This window comes from Talpa occidentalis, unplaced genomic scaffold (assembly GCF_014898055.3).
Source record: "Talpa occidentalis isolate TD23 unplaced genomic scaffold, MPIMG_talOcc4v2.1 talOcc4.19, whole genome shotgun sequence".
Lineage (NCBI taxonomy): Eukaryota > Metazoa > Chordata > Mammalia > Eulipotyphla > Talpidae > Talpa > Talpa occidentalis.
This window is the reverse complement of record NW_023601962.1, coordinates 3,661,795-3,681,611: the sequence shown is the minus strand read 5'-3', so window position 1 is coordinate 3,681,611 and position 19,817 is coordinate 3,661,795. Positions and strand designations below refer to the sequence as shown.

The window sequence follows — 19,817 nt, the reverse complement described above, 5'->3', positions numbered from 1 at the left end:
GCCCACGGTCCTCCCTGCTGCCGGCTCGGCCCTGATCCCTCCGCCCCGCACGCCGGCCCTGGCTCCCTTCTGCGAGCTGCGACTGGCCATCTTCTGTGGGTGATGCGGCTGGAACACGTTCCACCTTTCAAAAACCCAGGTCTCCTGGGGCCTGGCCTTCGGGGAATCCTCCTCCCAGGTATCTTCCACAGTTTGCCAACCGAGTTAATAAGCAACAAAAGCAAATTTTTGAGACTCCCCGCTGCCCAGGGGGCTCAGGCACGGGCGGCACCCCTGGGACCCAAGCAGTTCTTTGGAAAACTTTTTTAAAATGTAGCTTAGGATGGCCCCGGAGATGCTGAACTGGAATGACTCAAACAAATGGGTGTTTCTTGAAAATCTAGGGAGCAGGTACCCAGGGGCCCATCCTGAGGACAGACGGGTGCCAGCGGCCTTCCGCTTCACACTGCAGTTTCAGGTGCGCCCACGAGAGCACATCCACGCACCCACGCGGTGAGACCCCCACCCAGGCCAACTTCCAGCGACCAGAGCACCTGCGCCGAGGGCGTCTCCCAACTCCACAAGGAAAATGCAGCATCTCAGCCGGGAAAGGCCTGAGCGGAGCCCTCCACGTGCCCCCGCCCCCCTCTTACCAGCAGGACCAGAGGCCGCTGCATGGGGGGCACTGTCCCGCGACGCACTTGTGCTTGACTTAATAACTTATTTTCCAAAATAATGTTATCCGTGTGTATATTTTTCAGAAAACTTGCAGACAAGACGGCCAGGGCACGGCGCGTGCACGAGTGCCCGCTGTGAACACGCTCAGGGGCACAGGCTGCTGCACATGCACAGGTGCATTTTGGGGCACTGGGTGAGGAGCCGCTGCAAGCTCTAGCTGGTACCACCGGGTCTTGGGGTGCCCGCGGCGCCAGGAAACCTGAGTTCATGGGGGCGAGGCTGCGGGGAAGAGTGTCCAGGCTCCTGGATGGGGTCCCGGGCAGGGTCCTGGGCAGGGTGGGGTCCACTACGCTCCACCCGAGTTGGCCCCCTGATCGCCCACCCCCCAGCTCTCCTGTTCCTCGCGGGCAGCATGTGCCCTGCGGCTGCGGCCTTGGCTGGCCTTAGCCCCTCTCCATCACAGTCTTTCTCACTGCTAGAGGTGGGGAAGATAACAAGCTGCACCCTGGCCTGCGGGCAGGCTTCTTCCATGAGGTCTTCACACTGGGTCCCCACTCTTTGCCTGGCACGCCGCGGCCAGGGGAGGAGAGCAGTGCAGGCACCCAGGGAGCAGGCGAGCAGGCAGGTGGGCGGGTTCCAGCAGGTGAGAGCACAGGGTACAGCGGGACCTGGGGACGCCCAGGCCACCCACCCCATCAGCACTGCCATGTGAGGGTGGCCAGCAAAGGGCGCTGGCACGCAAGCCCCACAAGGTCACCCCAGCACTCACGTGCCAGCAGGCGACTAGCCTGAGGCTTGGCCTGAGGAGCCTGGGGGGGCGCCCGGCTCAGGTGTGCTGACATCCGAGGGGCCCCTCGCCTCGGCAGACGTGCGACGAAGGAGAGGCCGGAAAACGTCACCCCCAAGAGGCAGCAGGGCCATGGCAGACGCGCGCCCCAGCTGCATCCTGAGCCGGCCGGCCAGAGCAGGCTTCCCCAGGCTTCCAGTCCCAGCCCTGGGAGCACATGCAGGCCCAGGACTGGCCTCAAGACCTCTCTGCACCCCAGGCTGTCCTTCCCACTCCCCAGGCCCCAGCCTCCACTGCCTGACCAGCCCCAGGCGCCCGTGCCATCCCCGCAGCACCACTCCGGCATGAGTCCTCACCCTGGCACACGCCCTCGTCCCCAGCACAACGGCCTGCTCTCACTCAGGCGGGCGCCCCTGGGTGCGGGTGCACCATCGGCTACAAGTCGGCATCTGTGTATCCGTCTCCACCAAGACAAGCTCACAGATACTTTGAGATGTTCAAATCCTCACCCGGAAGTACCTTCCAGAATCCCTCCTTCCTCTTTCCCACGCAGTCGCTGGGGCACTTCCTCACGCCCACGCGGTCAGCCCCTCCATCCCGCACAGGGGTCGGGCAGGGGCGCCGGAAACTGCCATCGGTGGTCACTCTCACGCTGACTAGATGTGCTGAAGTCACCTCAGTCTAGGCAAAGTGACCTGCCCCCTTGGCGCGGTGGTGCATGGTCCCGGCCGGCCATTTCCTGGGACGGCTGAGTTGGGGCTTTGCTCATCCCATGGCGGGCCCCAGCGCAACGTGGCCAGAGCCCAGGGATTGGGGCATGTGGGGTGCACCAGGCCCAGGGGTGGGAGGGCCGCCCAGGCAGGGGCAGGTCTGTGAGGCAGGGAAGGGGAAGCAGGAGTCCAGGGGGAGCCCTGGCGAGCTGTGGGGGCAGCCACCCCACGGGCCCAGGCCGGGGTCTGGGGGCCAGGGTGTGTTGTGCTCGCTGGGGACGGGGCAGTCAGCAGAGGAAGCCTGGCCAGGAGCTTTCTCGTGGGGGTACTCCAGGGACTCGGCAGTTACAGGAGGGGTGGAATCTCTACCTGTAAGGGTAGAGGCGCCGCTCCAGACGGGCCTTCAGGAGGAGGTTTTCCGGGTCCATGGAAGGAAATTCTAAGACTCACACTTGAAGCCCCGCACGGAGCATCACTGGGTTCGGTATGAAAAAGGGAATGATTATAAAACTCCTGAGTTTCTTCAGAAGTTTCATAGATGACAGTTATTCATCAGAGCACAGTGTGGACAAAGTCTGGATCCAGCTCCAGCAGTGCAAACCCCGCCTCTGAACAGGGTGAGGGGGTGCCCCGATGGTCTGTCTAGACCTGCTCTCAGAACCACTCCCAGACCCACGGGCCCTGGGCATGGGCTCGGTGCGGGGGAAGGTCTAGTACCCCAGGCCTGCTGGTTACCTCAGATGTGCCTTCCCCAGAGTGCTGAGGGCCCTGGGGGTGGGCCTGAGGGGAGCCAGAGGCCTCTCTGCTCCCTCTCCCTGGGGGATTCTGCAGTTTGGATCCTTCGAGGCCCAGCGAGAGAGACTTCTTTTATCATTTAAACCCCCTCTGGAATCCAGCGAGTGAAGCGTGGGCACGACTTCCAAGGCCACCACATGGAGGTAGCATCTTCACCAGCCCCCCGCCAAGTTATTAAGAGGAGAACCTCCTCCTCCCCAGGCTGGGGCCACCCTCCTCCCCAGGCTGGGGCCTCCCTCCTCCCCAGGCTGAGCACCCAGCGGGAGGAGCCAGCTCAGAACAATTAGCCCTGGCAGGCAAGTCCCAGGGTACCACCTTCCTTCCTTCCTTCCACAGTGTGTGCGGGGGTGATGGGTTTGCATTTATTCAATGCAGGTCAGATGCCAGACCCCGCCATACCACCCAGGCCAGCCCAAGGCCCAGGGCCCACCAGCTGCAGGTGGAGAGAGTGGAGGCTCCCGGGGAAGAGGGGGCGCCAGGGCGCAGAGGGGGTTCGCCAGGGCACAGAGGGGGGTGTGCCAGGACACAGAGGGGGTACCAGGGCACAGAGGGGTGTGCCTGGGCAAAGAGGGGGTGCCAGGGCACAGAGGGAGTGCTAGGGCACAGAGGGGGTGCCAGGGAGCAGAGGGGGCATTAGACCAGGGTCAGAAGGGAGGTCTTGCCTCCAGGTCCTTCACCATCATGCAGGCTTTCGGGGCAACCGCAGGATGATAGTAGGGTCCTGCTCATAGGGCCACCAAGGAATCGCGCACATAAACATCGCTGCACATGGGTAGGGCAGGTCGGAGCCTGTCAGCTGAGTTGCAGGCCTAGCAGCCTGCTCACGGGTGGGGTGCACCCTGTGCCGGCCCCACATCCACCTAGGGGAGCTGCTTTCCATTCATCAGGGTCTCCCCAGGAAAAGCGTGAAACTACCAGGACGTTTGATTCCCACGACAGGGAAGCTGGGAACCCTACCCAGCAGCCCAACGAGCCACATCCCCAGACCCCAGAGAGGGCCTGCATGCCCGGGGCTGCCCAGTGACCACCCGTGGGCACTTCCCCACCCAACAGCCCCTGGCGGCGGCCACAGGCCCTGGCCTCACCTGGAAAGAAAGTCAGAGCAGGGCCGTGCGCCCCGCGCCTGTAATGGTTAGGATTTCACCTTCAATTTCCAAAACAGTATTTTTTGATTTTGCTTTTTAAGGGTCCAGCTCTGATCACATTACTTCTTACAAACTTTGAAAATGTGCTTATTTCTAAGCAAAATAACTGAAGATAAACTTGTCCTTTTTTTGAGTGTTTTGCCTCATGCTGATTTCCCTCTTGGAAAACCCTCTTCATAGGCCGCCGCCTCCGCACCAGCTGGCCGGTCGCTCTCCCTTTGTGTCCTGCAGCGGGGAGGGCTTCTCTCTGCACCCCCATGCTCACCTGCTGGTCCGGGAGGACCTGGGGTTCCCATTCTCGGTGCTCACTGAGGTGAACAGGGGCTGTGCCCCGAGGGCCAGGCCGTGGTCCCCACAGGGAGAAGGCAGGGCACAGGGCAGGGCCTGCGGGCAGGCAGAGTTTGGTGTCTGGGCAGCGCTGGCTGGTGTCCAATACCCAGGTGGGGCTGGCCCCACAGTCCGCAGGGACATGGGCTGTCCCTCAGGACAAGACCTGCAGTGCTGTCCTCTGAAGCCCTGCCGACCCTATCAGCACGCCGGCCGGAGAGGCCTCTGAATAAAATGTGCACAGGAGACATTCTCGAATCATCGAATCACTTAAAAGAGCAAGGGAGCTGCTCTTGAGGTCAGACAGGTGTCGCCTCACTGCTGGGGTGAGGGACAGGCACCTGACAGCAGAGTGGGGGTGGCCAGAGGGGCGGGCAGGCCGTGCATGGCTCCAGGCGGGAGTGACACGCAGTGCACACGAGACACCCACTATAGAGTGAACACACCTGACAGGTGTGCGTACCTGGGCCTCCTGGGTCCCCCTGTGGGAAGTGGGCAGGGGCAGGCTGAGGACCAGCTCAGGGTCGCTGGGGTCGGGGTCCCCTCCCACTCCCCAGGAGTGGCTTGCTTCCCTCTGAATCCTGCAGAGGTCAGCATGGAGGTGCCCTATGTATAGCGCCTATGCACTTGGACTACGCTGACTACACTCACCAGCCCTGACTGTGCTCCCAGCCCTTGCGCTACCTCTGCTGACAACTGACTCTCCTACGATATTAACAAATGTACTATTAATCTAGTATTAATAGTACTCAAAAAGTATTCACTCACCTCACTAAATACTAGCAATGCTAACTTAACTCTACCAACAAAAATAACCTCACTCACCTTACTAGCAATACTAACTACACTACAAATAAATGAAACCACACAAACGAAAAATGACAAATGAGATATAAATGTAAAAATATGATTAAAAACAAACTAATTAGAAACTAACCACTAAATTTAAGAATAAAACAGAACAAAGACCAATAGAACAAACAACAATTAGAAACTAAAACCTGAAAAAAAAAAAACACCAAAATAAAAACCCAGAAAAACAACAAAGGGGAAGAAAGAACAAACAATGAAACAAGAAAAGAAGGGAAAATGGGGGAGATCACTCAAAAAATCAAAATCAAAAAACTAAAAACTGAAGTAAAAAAATAAACAAAAGAATAAAGATAAAAATATGAGCCAATAACAAAACAATAAAGAAAAATAAAAAACAAAGAAATAAAAGGAAACAGAAAAAGTAGAAAAAACTATAAGCAAGTACAAAAAAATCAAGGAAAATAAGGAAAAAACAAAGAAAGAAAAATAAAGTAACTAAAATAAATAGCCTAAACAAACAACAAAATAAGTAAACCAATAAATAAACCAAAAGAAAACCAAATACCCCCAAACACGCTCTCACTCTCTCTGTCGGCGTCCGGAGTGCACAGGTCACTGTCCAAAGCTTCCCGGCTCCTGAGGACACAGGCGCAGTCCGGGCGGGCCTGATGTAGGCGGTGCCGGTGCCGTCACAATGGCTCTTTGTGGCGTCAGAGCCAGAGGCCACAGCCATTGGCAGAGGGAACCCCCAGCGGTTTCTCAGCCTTAACGAAAAAGCTGCCGCTTAACGACAACCCTTGGAATGCCTGAGAGGCCCTTTCATTTGTCCTGAGCAATCCCGTCCTGGGTTTTGGCTTTTCAAGGCGTCCCCATCCTGGCCCTGCCTTGTGCAGATGCTTTACTGTCGCGCTCACACTGTGGAGAGAACAGCAAACAGGGGGCGCAGGCGGTTGGGAGCGCGCTGGGGAGCTGTCCACAGCCTCTGCCGCGCCCGCGAGGGGCCCACGAGGCGCGCAGACCTCTCCTGCCGCGCCCGCTGCTCCCCTCAGCAGTGGATTTCAGTCAGTCTGCCTGTTCTGTTCCCGGCTCTGTCTCTGGTGAATCCTCTCACCCTCCCGCGCATCTGGCCTGCACCCCGGTGCTTGTATAAATAAAATAAATCTTTAAAAAAATTTTAAAAAAGGAGGCACAGTTACTAGTGTTGGAAAGAACTAGTAAGGTTTAAATTCTAAAATTTTCAAGTGGTCATTTCAGGATTCCTTTTTTTTTTTTTAAGATTTATTTATTTATTTATGCAAGCACTGGGTACAGTCAGAAGTGCAGGAAGGTGAGAGGATTCACCAGAGCGGGGAGCAGAACAGGCAGACTGAGGAAGTACACTGCTGAGGGGAGCAGCGGGCGGCAGGAGAGGTCTGCGCGCCATGTGGGACCCTCCTCTGGTGGCCGGGGAGCAACCGGGATGGAACCGGCGATGCAGAGGCTGTGGGCAGCCTTGCAGCCCAGCACTCAACTACTACGCCACCAGGGGAGGCCCCATTTCAGGATTCTTTTTCAGCATGTCTTTCTTTTTTGGGGCTAAAATTGTGTCATGGAGTCTAGGTTAGTAGAAAAATAACATTAAATAATAATATTAGATACACAATAGTTCCTTTGAGAAGGAATAAACTAACAAATCCAATAGGTCATAACAATACCAATGTGCTCAAAAACTAAACAAAAATGTTAGGAAATTTAGAACACTTTGTTTTCTAGGTTGCTTTTAACACTTTAGCCAAAATAAAGTGATTTCATAGTGATAAATAACAGGAAGTATAAGTATCATTGTTTTAATTCTATGTATATTACATATATCAATATGTGCACTTACAAATATATGAATAAATATCTGAGGAAGGAGATTTAGAGAAGAGAGGTTAATCATTTTTTCTAAGGTTACCTATATATGATATTCACTCAAAATAAACAATGACTAATAATTGAGATACTACACTGTACTTTTGTAGAATTGATAGTGTTCTAATGATCAAGATATAGAGAGAATGTTGTGATAAAACTGACTTTTCAGTGGCAGGGAAAAGAAGCAATATAAATAAGTTTTAAAATATCCAACAGAGAAATAACAAATGGTGATAGGATCTGTACAAAGGATCGAAACAAACCAATTGAATTTTCAATACCATTTAGGATAACATCAAAATATGAAACCCTTAAGGATATTTTTAATAAAATGTATGCATCTGTAAAGCTATGAAAACATTATTCTTTAATGGAAATTATAAGACTTCAATAAATGACAATATGAACTCTATTTACAGACCAGGATGCATACAGGAAAGTTTGGGAGAAAGCACAATTGCAGAGGGGAGCACAGAGAGGCAGAAATGACTGAATCACCCTGCAGTAAGAAAAAGGAGGTCAGTGTTTCATGTGGACAAAGGAGAAGGAATTGTGAGATAAGGTCACAGATATTCACAGAAACTAGTCACTCAGAACTTCATGCTAATTGTGAAAATGGAGAGAGGTGTTGGAGAGTGGAGTGAATTGAATAGTTTATGCTTGAGAAAAATCTCTGTGCATTGTGGAAACTAGATTGTATGAGAACAAGAATGCAACAGGGAAAACAACCGAGAAACTTGCAGTAGACAAAGAGAGAGGAGTGGGTCAGAGTGGTAAGTTGCTTAGGATGTTAGTTAATAGGGCTGATTTGGATGGGTATAGAAAGTGAGGGAAAGACAGAAATTAAAGATGCTGCCAAACTTTCTATCCAGAGCAACTTGGAAGATGTAATTGCTATTTGCTTTTTTTTTTTTTAAAGATTTATTTATTTATTTATTTATTTATTTATTTATTTATTTATTTATTTATTTATACAAGCACTGGGTATAGTCAAAAGTGCGGAAGGGTGAGAGAATTCACCAGAGCCAGAGCAGAGAATAGAATAGGCAGAGTGACGAAGTACACTGCTGAGTGGAGCAGTGGGCATGACAGGAGAGGTCTGTCGCGCCATGTGGGACCCTTGCCGGTGGCCGGGGATTGAACCGGTGCTGCAGACGCTGCGGGCAGCTTCACAGCCCAGTGCGCAACCGCTGCGCTACCAGGGGAGTCCCGATATTTCTGTTCTTAATTTTGTTGGGGATTGCCACACTATTTTCCATGATTGCAACAATTGAAATTCCTAACAACAATCTACAAAGATTTTTTCTCTCCACAACTTTACTATCACTTGTTTCTTGTCTATTTTGATAATAACCCTCTTAACAGATAGGAGATGATCGCTCATTTTGCTTCTGATTTGCTTTCTGAATAGGAGAGAAGGAACACGTGTTCATGGGCCTGCTGCCATCTCTGTCTCCTGTGGACAAGCCGCTCTTCAACATCTCTGTACACTTTTTAATGGGGATATTTGTTCTTTTGTTGACGAGTTTAATGAGTTCTTTATAAAATTTGTATATTAAGCCCTTGTCTGACATATGTAAGTATTTTCTCCAAATCATTTGCTTGTCTTTTTTTAATGGTGGTTTCTTTCACTCTATAGAATAAACTTTTTAGTTTAATATTGTCCCTTTTTTTATATTTGCTTTTGTTTCCTTTGCCAGTGTAATCCAATTGACAAAAGTCATCTCTAAGGCTCATTAAGGAACTCAGTCATTTTTGTTTTTCTGTGTATTTTGTAATTTCAGAACTTATATCCATGTCTTTACTCCACTGTTGGTGGAAATGAAGACTGTTTCCCTTCCTAGAAAATTAGGATAGATATTTCTGAAAATACTAACAATAGTTCTACCTTATGATCCAGCAATCCCATTCTTAGTTTTCTCTCTGAAGCATACAAAAACACTAATATGAAGGGATATGTGCACGCCTATGTTCATGGTAATAGTATTTTCAATACTAAAGTTATGGAAGCAACCTAAGGGTCCAACAACAGACGAGTTGGTTAAGAAGATATGGCGCTGGGCCTCCCTGGTGGTGCAGCGGTTGAGCGCTGGGTTGTGAAGCTGCCCGCAGCCTCTGCAGTGCTGGTTCGATCCCGGGCTGCTCCCTGTCCACCAGAGGAGGGTCCCACATGGCGCGCAGACCTCTCCTGCCGCCCGCTGCTCCCCTCAGCAGTGTACTTCGGTCCTTCTGCCTGCTCTGCTCCCCGCTCTGGCTCCAGTGAATTCTCTCACCCTCCCGTGCTTCTGACTGTACCCAGTGCATGTATAAACAAACAAACAAACAAACAAACAAATAAATAAATAAATAAAATACATGCCTCTTAAAAAAAAGTTTTAAATAAAAAAAAGAAGATATGGCGCACAACACACAAATACTACTCAGCTACTAAAAAAAACCCCACTGGATTAAATCTTGCTATTTGCAATAATATTGGTAGGACTGGAAGAGACTATGACTCACAGAATTAGTTAGAAGAAAGGTAATACCAGAGAGAGTAAATGGTTTGCTCACAGACAAAACTATAGCCTAACTTGAAAATAAAACAAAAATCTCTTACTTAGAAAGACCAATTTTCCATCACCTACTTAAAAATTTATGGGCACAGAATAACCTACATCTATATCAAACATAGTGTTTTTCATTAGACCGTCATTTCATTGCAATCTGGTTCAGTATGCAAACTTGTAACATGAAAAGATAATGAAGAGAGATTTATTAAAAGAGATGGATAAATGGGATCTGAAAAGCATTATCCTTCAGGGCTACCATGTGAAACCCTGCCATTTGTTATTTTCCATTTTGTTATAAGATGAACGAAAGGTTAAATATTTTCATATTAGTTTTATCTTTGACAGTTACCAAAAAGACTCTTCAATTTCAGAGTCGCTTAAAAACCAGAAAAGCTGTTCATATCAACCATGTAGTATATATTCCTTACACATACATACCAATTAACTTAAATCTAAAACTTGCCTGTTACATGATTCACTGATCAGTAAAGACACATTAATTTTATATTAAATTCTCTATGGCCAATACTGCAGTGAGAAATTATTGGGAAAGGGGCCTCGCTGGTGGCTTAGGGAGTAAGTCTCAGCTCTGTCACTGCTATGGCCTGAGTTCAATTCCCCATGAGGGAGCTAAGCCACATAGGGTGCAGCAGCCTTCTCCTGTCATGCCTGCTGCTCCCTTTAGCAGTGTATTTCAGTACATCTGCCTGTTCGGCTCCCCACTCTCTCAGGTGAATCCAGGCTGCCAAGGGTTCCCCTGGTTTCTGGTGGAACTGTTTGCCCAAGTCCACCAGTTCCACCTGGGTGTATGGTCAATAGGTAGTAAATTCTGTCATTTGTGGTGGCCCAGCAGCCTGATCACCTGGGGCCATGGGTGGCTGCCACTTCATTTCTGAGTCACCACCGGGAGGGGGGGGGCCGGAGCATGGGACCAGCCTCCACCTACTCTCCAGAGGAGTCCGGCATCTCCGGGGTGGCAGGTTGGTTTGCCATCGCCGGTTGGACTCGGGCAAAGGAACAGCCTCCCTCTCCTCCTGTCCTGAGGAGGGGTCTGGCATCTCTGGAGTCACAGGTTGGTTTCCCACCACCGGCTGCGATTCGGGCAAAGGGCCAGCCTCCCTCTCCTTCCTTTCTGAGCTGGTCTCACATCTCCGGAATGGTGGGTTGGTTTCTCCAAACTTCTTCCTCCAGAATCCTCAAACATTGTTGCAGTTTCCGCATCTCTTCCCGAATCTCAACCCGTACTCGCTGGATTCTAGATTGCTCTTTCTGCCTGGACCCTCACAGAGCTGTGAGAAACACCCATCCCACTGCTCCTGCCACCTCGCGGGCACTGCATCCACTCAGGGTTTCTTCTATTTCATACAGGGCCTGTTCCAACTGCCCCGGGGATCCATCTACCTCTGGCCATTCCTGCGGAGGTGACCACAGGGTGAGGAGGTCAGCCACCGAGTATCATCTGCTCGTGGCCGGCCACCCGGCAATCCCTCACCAGGTTCCAAAGGTTTTGTCTGCGTAGAGCCGTCCTGCTTTGCACCGTCCTGCCATCTACGCCAGTTGTAATGCAACCAACCCATCCCGGGCAGGTTTATGAAAGCTTCTAGCAGCCACATGCTCTTCGCCGTTGTTTGTAGTCACCGTACTCCTCCGTATGGGGTGGAACTGGGTGATCTCCCGCAGCTTGTCAAAATTAACCGCCTTGGAGACCGGCTGCTGCTTGGAGCCCGGCTACGAGGCAGGGGATGAAGCGTCTCAGCGAGCCCTGCCCCCACGACCCGCGTCAGTGTCAGTCTGGGATTCCCAGCCAGTCTCCTGGCGGGGACCTGCTTCAGGGCCTGGGGCCATGGTTGTGTCAGTGAAGTGGACCTGATCTGCGTGGCCTCGAGCAGACTGAAAAACACGTTCTCTTTGATTAGAGGCCAGGGTGGAAGAGAGGATAATGTGTAATCATAACACGGAAGGTTATAGGTGTAACCTTAGGTGTAACCTTGGGTAAGATAATGAAATTCTTTGGTGTAGGTAGTGGGGTCGTTAGTGAAAGAGCTGAGATGCTTTTCAATCTGGGAGAGATCAGACAGAGGGAATGGATCGTGGACTCCACCTACTCCTTCGGTCCCCGCAACCTCCCTAAGGGGACAAAGAGGACGATTGTGAGAGCAGGTGTGCTGGCTGGGAGGTGGAAGTGGGGGCAGGACTGGGGAGCTGAAGGAGGTGAAGACTGAACATCTAGAGGATCAGAGAACGCAGAAGAGGGGTCCGGAGAAGGCGAAGAGTGAGAGGAGTCTGGAGACTTGGGAAGTACAACTGGTTTGCAGGAGGGAGGGACTGGAGCACACGAGAAAGCAAGCCTGGACATGAGGGATCTCTGACCATGTTCCACTGCGGTGACAGAAACTGTTCAGGTCTGTAAGGACCGTGAAATGGAAAGCTCCCTGTTCTGGCCAGTGAGAGCCATTCTCCAATGGGCACTGAGGCCGGGCAGTGTTGCAGGAGAAGACGAGACGTTGAGGCGCAGATCTGGCCTGAGTCCCAGCAGATCGAGGTTTGAGAGAAGGCGTCCCAGAGGGGTGGCCGGGCTCGGCTTGGAATGTGAGGACCCCATGGCTAAGTCGGCTCCTCTCCCCAACGAATGGGGGTACAGACTCAGGAACGCAGTGTCCCACGACCTGATCTGACCTCTGGGGCCACAGGCCCCGAATCATGGCGTCCCACGACCCGGTCCTGGCCTTTGGAATGGGGGCGGGCGAGGGAGGGGGACGTCTCCACCGCTCGGTTGTCGCCCAGACTGGGACACCTGGGCTGGACGGGCGTCCCCAAATCCAGAACCAGGAGCAATGGGGGTCGACTGGCGTAGGCCTGCGGTTTATGGAACAGTCGACCAGGATGGGGGTGAGGAGAGGAGCCAGGTAACCAGGGGTGAGGGCCTCCTGGGAAAGATGGTCAGGCAGTGACTCACCCCAAGGATCAAGGCCAGTGGTGGATGAGAGGCATCTGCCATGGAGAGGAGAGGTCCCAGGGACAGGAAGGTGGCCCCAGCGCCTGGGGACACAGCCTTCTGGGTTTCGGGCACCAAGATGAAAGGTTTGGCGCGGTAAAGAAAAGGGGAGCCAGGCTAAACTTTCTCAAAGGAAGGGGAAACTCATTGTGCCCCCGGGCGATCTTTGCTGACCCAAGGTGGGGGTCCCTGATGTCCCGCCCATTGTGGGGGGAGATGTCATTTTATAGGGTGAGGAGAGGTTAGGCAGGAAAACTGGGTTGGCAGTGGGGAAAACAGGTTTAGGTGGAACGAAGTTGTTTTTTCATGGAGCTGAGTTGTTTTCTCCTGCTTATGGCTTCAGTTTCAGTTTGATGGAATCAGGGGTTCTGGGGTCAGGGCCATCTTGTTGTTTGCATGTGGGCTTCCCCATTCCTGGCCCCTGCATCAAACTTTCATACCAGCCTTTTGTTGACAGGAAAAGGGGCGACTGTTCTTTCTTTAGCTACTTCCTGCTGGACAGAGGCGAAGACCAGGGTGGGGGCTCAGGCCTGGTTATGAGATGGTCTTTGCAGGGACGCGAGGATATGGGTGGAGAAGGAGTTGGTTAAAGGTGGTTCGGGGCGGGTCTTGGATCCAGTGTTGGATGAAATGCAGTAAGCATGGGGCAAAAAGAAAAAAATAAGAATAGGATCAGAGGCCCTGTGAGTGCTAATACCTTGCCTGAGGCTGCGCTGATCTGGAATCTCCAGGCAAAGACAGAAGAACGGGAAGTGGCTTGAAGTGATGGGATTAGAAACAGAGGAGAGAGAGTCAGAGGGCCTCTGCTCTGTAGACTGAGTGGAACCTGGACGAGGAGCGCAGTGACGTGTACCTGAGTTGGGCCCAGCACTCGCATACATACTGCTTGTCCACAGGGACCGGTTTGACCCTGGACAGCTGATGCCAGGACATGTTGCTCAAGACCTTGACAGCTGTTGGTGTAGTCAGGATGATCGTGTGTGGACCCATCCACTTTGGCGGAAGTGGTTTTGGAGAGATGGCTTTCAGAAGAACCTGGTCTCCAGGGCAGAGCAGGTTGACAGGTGCATCAGGGGATGGAGGCACAGGTTGTGGCAGACAACGATCTGTGTGTTCTTGGAGCAGCTGTCTGAGCAAAGAGAAGTATGAAAAATATCCAGCCAACAGCGTAGATTGGATGGGGAGCTCATGGTTAGTAAGGGGAGGTCTGCAATACATCCGTTCAAGGGGGCTCAGGAACAAGGGGCCACAAGGGGTGGCTCGGAGGTGCATTAAAGCCAGTGGGAGCAGCTCCACGCAGGATTTCCGCAGCTCAGTAGAGAGTTTGGTTAGGTGGTCTCTGGTCAGACCATTTACCCGTTCTACCTTACCAGAGGATTGCGGTCGGGAGGGAATGTGTAGTTTCCAGGTGATGCCCAGGGAGGGGACCTGTGGAGTAATCTTTGAGATAAAGGCAGGTCCATTGTCTGACTGGTGATGGTGTCCACCATAGTAAGAAGAGGGTGTTATCTGCATTAGGGAGTGGAACACCCGTGACCTAGCAGGATGGAGAGTCAAGGATTGGGAGAGGGAGATGAGAGGGTCTTTGACAAAGAGAGTAGAAATCCAACAGACAAGAGGGTGATGGAGGGGAGAGAACCTGGTGAATGAGTAGGTCCTGGAGCCGATGTGGAGAACTAATATGTACAGCTTGGCCCAGTGTAGGTTTTAAGGCCTGTCTAGCAAGACGAGCAGCTGCCGCAAGTGCGCGCAGGCAGGGCTGCCATCCTCTTACAGGGGATCCATTTGTTTAGAGAAATAAGCAACTGGTCGCTGGACAGCCCAGGTTGGCCCAGAACCCATAGAGCAATGCCCTGTTGCTCATCTGTCAATCACAGGAATGGCTTTCCCGGGTCTGGGAGAGCGAAGGCTCATGTCAGAGAGCTTTGCCTGGATAAAGCAGAGAAAACAGTGTGCAGAAACAAAGAAAATCATAATCATGATCACTGGGCCTGCTAGGGGCAGGATCCATGATGTCCTGGCCCCTCGTTCGGCTGATGAAGTAGCGATCAGAGGGGGCTTTGCTGGTCAGATGAGCAAGCCCATGAATGTGTTGGAGGTGGGGGAGACACCTGAGTACACATGATTTCTCACAAAAATCTCTCTCTCAGACCTTCAACACTTTCTTTTGCTTGCTTTCATTCTAATGCCATTTCATTTTACCCATCCGGCTTTACATAATCTTAAGGCCCTTCAGAATATCCCTCTTCCATACATTTCTTTTTTCAAACACACATACCTCACCTCACTTGCATTTACCAGACTTAGCAAAACCTTAGTTTTAGAAGGGAATTGAACACCATCTAAACAATGATGAAAAAACACAAATTTAAGGTAGATAGCCCCTGTAGCTTTTCGTTCATGTCCCAGTGATTTAATTGGCAGAGAATGGTGTCCAAAGCCTGCATCTGTTGGGCGATATTAATGTTTCCAATTTGGCTAAGGTCACCCTGCGGGGTTTGAATCCAGGGAGGAGGAGGGGTGGGTGGCCGTCTGGAGAGGATTTTTAAAAGGGGAAATTCCAGCTGGGCTGACACTGTGTAAGAATCCCAAGCTGCAAAATTTTGAGGTGACAATGCCCACTGCGGGACTGAGATTGATCATAGCCTAGGGCTTCCTGGTGTAGGAAGATGTGCAGATTTTCCAGCTGAGCAGGTCGTGTGGAGTAGGGCTGGTCTATGAATAAACTCTGTCCAGCTTGAAGAGTCCTGTTTGGATTCTAATATACTGGTCCCCGAGTCTTTCTTAAGGGGAGCTAGAGACCCTCTTTATCTGCTCCTTGCAATCTGCACGTTTTACCACCTGGGCCCAAGCCTTTGCAAGAGCTCCTGCATCCTCTATGACATCCCTGTGCTCAGGATAGAGCAGCAGGTCTCTCCCAGCAAGGGGGGCAGTATGGTTCTCAGGGAACTGAGCCTATGATGGGGGAGAGAGGTCCAGGGTTTCCTGCCTCTGGCCCTGGGGCCTCTGACCCTGGGGCCACCCACACAGCCTCATACCCCTCCTGGGCCCTGTACCTGCTCAGCTCTCCCCAGCCCCTCCACACCCCACCACTCACCCGTTCTGCTCCCCTCCAGGTGTTTCACCAGTTCCGTGGCCCTCCTGGCCCTTCACCTGCTCTGCTCCAGGGACATCTGTGCTCCAGGGACATCGGTTTTGCCCAGATTTCTGTGCTGCAGTCCCGTGGGTCTCATGCTGCTCCTGGCCCCTGTACTGGGCCCAGTCCCTGAGCCTCTCCAGAGCCTCAACCTTCCCTGGTGTACTCCTGTTCACCATGGCCACTGAGTGGTTGTGCTTTGGGGGTGGGAGGCTTTTGTCTGGTGTGGTGCTATTTTTAGTCTTTGTTGCTCTGCAATTTGAATGCTGTACAGCACAACAAAATTCTAGGATAATATCTAATACCCTATCTCTGGCCCTGATGATTGCTGAAGGGGCCACTGCACTGGAAGGCCAGCCAGGTCTTGGGGGAGGTCTTAGGGTGGTGCTGGATGGCTTGGGAGCTGGACAGATTGTGTTGGCCCTGCTTTCCTGGTCCCTCTCCAGCTGGGGGCCTGTCTCAGTGGTGCTGCCGTGCTCCCCAGCGTCCTCCAGCTGGAGGACTGACACAAAGGTGCTGCTGTGCTCCCTGGTGTCCTCCTGCTGGGGTCTGGCCACAGAGGTGCTGGTGTCCCCACCAGGCGTCCTCCAGCACCGGGCCTAGCGCAGAGGCCTTCGGGGCGTCCTCTAACAGGGAGCCTGGCCCTGCGGCGGTGGTGTGCTTCTGGGCATCCTCCAGCTCAGGGACTTCAGCGGAGATGACCCTGTTGCCTGGGGTGGCATCCTTTCCCCTCTTTTGGACTTCCTGCTTTCGCAGGATACCCGGCCTTGGGGTATTCCCCGAAACCTCAGGCTGCGGGAGGCAGTCCTTGGAATTGGGGTCACCAGGCTCCCGGAAGGTGACACGCTTTGGCACCCGGAAGGTGACATGCCTGGGCCGCTCCTCCCCCTCCTCCTCATAGTCCTCCTCCCCCTCCTGCTTCCTGGAGCGGAGGATCAGGTAGGTGGCCATGACCTCGTCGTACTTGTCAGCGTCAATGGCCTTCCGAATTTCCTGCCTCTGGTAGCCCAGGCGCTCCATAGCTTTGGTTATGGCCGGGTCCTGGGGGCTGAGCGATGGCTCGCCGAAGGGCAGGAGTCCCTCGCTCGTTTCTGCTACCCAGGCATGCTGCTGGATGCTCTCCAGGGTGCTGCGCCTCCAGGGGTCTGGTGACAGCATTTTGGCCAGTAGGTCCTGGCACTACTCCGTGAGGTAGTCGGGCAGCTGGACCCACCTGCCCAGGACGAGCACCCTGATCGCCCCGAGGTTTGGGCCCCTGAAGGGCAGTGTGCCGGTCATCATTTTATAGAACACGACGCCCAGGATCCACACGTCCACCTTGGGGCCGTTGTACTGCTGGCCAAGATAGACCTCTGGGGCCCTGTATTCTGGGCAACAGCAGCACGTGCTCAGCGCCCGGTTGAAGCCCTGGACGCTGAGCCCAAAGTCCACCAGCTTGACTTTTCCCTATCGGGTCAGCAGAATGTTCTCGGGCCTCACATCCAGGTGCACGATGCCTTTGGCATGGCAGTGGCTGAGGGCCGCGAGGATCTGCTGAAAGAGCGGTCGGGCCTCGCTCTCGTCCAGGCGCCCACGCCTGCTCAGGAAGTCCTGCAGGTCCTCCCCCTGCACGTACTCCATGACGAGCTGCAGCTCCGGCCCGGTGTCCACCACCTGGAAGAGCTCCACGATGTTCGGGTGGTGAAGGGCCTTCAGGCACCCCATCTCGCGGGCCAGAAGGTGGAGGTCGGGCAGCTCAGACTTGCGGACGCCCCTGATGAGCACCTTCGTGCCCGTGAGCGCGTGCAGCGCCAGCGTCACCTTTGCGTGGGAGCCCCGCCCCAGCTCCCGCAGCGCCAGGTAGCTTTTCCCTTGACGTCCCTGGGACATAGCGCCTATGCACTTGACTACGCTGACTACCCTCACCAGCCCTGACTGTGCTCCCAGCCCTTGCGCTACCTCCGCTGACAACTGACTCTCCTACGATATTAACAAATGTACTATTAATCTAGTATTAATAGTACTCAAAAAGTATTCACTAACCTCACTAAATACTAACAATGCTACCTTAACTCCACCAACTATACTAACTTCACTCACCTTACTAGCAATACTAACTACACTACAAATGAATGAAACTACACAAACAAAAAATGATGAATGAGATGTAAATGTAAAAATATGATTAAAAACAAACTAATTTAAAACTAACCACTAAATTTAAGAATAAAACAGAACAACAAATCCCAATAGAACAAACAACAGAACAAACAACAATTAGAAACTAAAACCTGAAACAAAAAAACAAACCAAAATAAAATCCCAGAGAAACGACAAAGGGGAAGAAAGAACAAACAACGAAACAAGAACAGAAGGGAAAATGGGGGAGACCACTCGAAAAATAAAAATAAAAAAAACTAAAAACTGAAGTAAGAAAGTAAAGAATAAAGATAAAAATAAAAGCCAATAACAAAACAATAAAGGAAAATAAAAAACAAAGAAATAAAAGGAAAAAAAAGTAGAAAATACTATAAGCAAATACAAAAAGAAAATAAGGAAAAAACAAAGAAAGAAAAATAAAATAACTAAAATAAATAGCCTAAACAAATAATTAAATAAATAAACCAATAAATAAACCAAAAGAAAACCAAATACCCCAAAACACACTCTCACTCTCTCTGTCGGCGTCCGGAGTGCACAGGTCACTGTCCAAAGCTTCCCGGCTCCTGAGGACACAGGCGCAGTCCGGGCGGGCCTGATGTAGGCGGGGCCGGTGCCGTCACAATGGCTCTTTGTGGCGTCAGAGCCAGAGGCCACAGCCATTGGCAGAGGGAACCCCCAGCGGTTTCTCAGCCTTAACGAAAAAGCTGCCGCTTAACGACAACCCTGGAATGCCTGAGAGGCCCTTTCATTTGTCCTGAGCAATCCTGTCCTGGGTTTTGGCTTTTCAAGGCGTCCCCATCCTGGCCCTGCCTTGTGCAGATGCTTTACTGTCGCGCTCACACTGTGGAGAGAACAGCAAACAGGGGGCGCAGGCGGTTGGGCCTGCGCTGGGGAGCTGTCCACAGCCTCTGCCGCGCCCGGAGAGGGACCCACGTGGCAAGCAGACCTCTCCTGCCGTGCCCGCTGCTCCCCTCAGCAGTGGATTTCAGTCAGTCTGCCTGTTCTGTTCCCGGCTCTGTCTCTGGTGAATCCTCTCACCCTCCTGTGCATCTGGCCTGCACCCCGGTGCTTGTATAAATAAAATAAACCTTTAAAAAAATTTTATTTTTAAAAAGGAGGCACAGTTACTAGTGTTGGAATGAACTAGTAAGGTTTAAATTCTAAAATTTTTAAGAGGTAATTTCAGGATTCTTTTTCAGCCTGTCTTTCTTTTTTGGGGCTATAATTGTGTCATGGACTCTAGTTTAGTAGGAAAATAACATTAAATAATAATACTATATACCCAATAGTTCTTTTGAGAAGGAATAAACTAACAAATCCAATAGGTCATAACAATACCAATGTGCTTAAAAACGAAACAAAAATATTAGGAAATTCAGAACACTTTTTTTTTTTTAGGTTGCTTTTCACACTTTAGCCAAAATAAAGTGATTTCATAGCGATAAATAACAGGAAGTATAAGTATCATTGTTTTAATTCTATGTATATTACATATATCAATATGTGCACTTACAAATATATTAATAAGTATCTGAAGAAGGAGATTTAGAGAAGAGAGGTTAATCATTTTTTCCAAGGTTACCTATATATGATATTCACTCAAAAGAAACAATGACTAATAATTGAGAAACTACACTGTACTTTTGTACAATTGATAGTGTTCTAGTGATCAGGATATAGAGAGAATGTTGTGGTAAAACTGACTTTTCAGTGGCAGGGAATAAAAGCAATATAAATAAGTTTTAAAATAATCCAACAGAGAAATAACAAATGGTGATAGGATCTGTACAAAGGATCGAAACAAACCAATTGAATTTTCAATACCATTTAGGATAACATCAAAATATGAAACCCTTCAGGAT

The 19,817-nt window shown here is 51.3% G+C and overlaps 1 protein-coding gene and 1 long non-coding RNA gene across 3 annotated transcripts; both read right to left on the bottom strand.

The window, feature by feature from the left end:
- Positions 1-1,019: 1,019 nt before the first annotated feature.
- Positions 1,020-5,931, bottom strand: LOC129146229 (uncharacterized). Its single transcript, XR_008552760.1, has 3 exons — positions 5,800-5,931; positions 2,890-2,993; positions 1,020-2,629 (listed from the first exon to the last, which is right to left on the bottom strand). It is a non-coding gene; the product is annotated as an uncharacterized LOC129146229 (long non-coding RNA).
- Positions 5,932-11,110: 5,179 nt separating this feature from the next.
- On the bottom strand, positions 11,111-16,162 carry LOC129146228 (uncharacterized). 2 transcript variants are annotated; one of them, XM_054697784.1, is made up of 3 exons: positions 15,775-16,162; positions 13,531-13,806; positions 11,111-11,572 (listed from the first exon to the last, which is right to left on the bottom strand). In XM_054697784.1, the coding sequence occupies exons 1-3, from the start codon at positions 15,990-15,992 to the stop codon at positions 11,317-11,319; spliced, it is 750 nt and encodes a 249-aa protein (XP_054553759.1). In that variant the 5' UTR covers positions 15,993-16,162; the 3' UTR covers positions 11,111-11,316. The 2 variants fall into 2 exon arrangements, with proteins under 2 accessions (XP_054553759.1, XP_054553758.1); XM_054697783.1 differs by having other exon boundaries at positions 13,531-16,094.
- Positions 16,163-19,817: the final 3,655 nt, after the last annotated feature.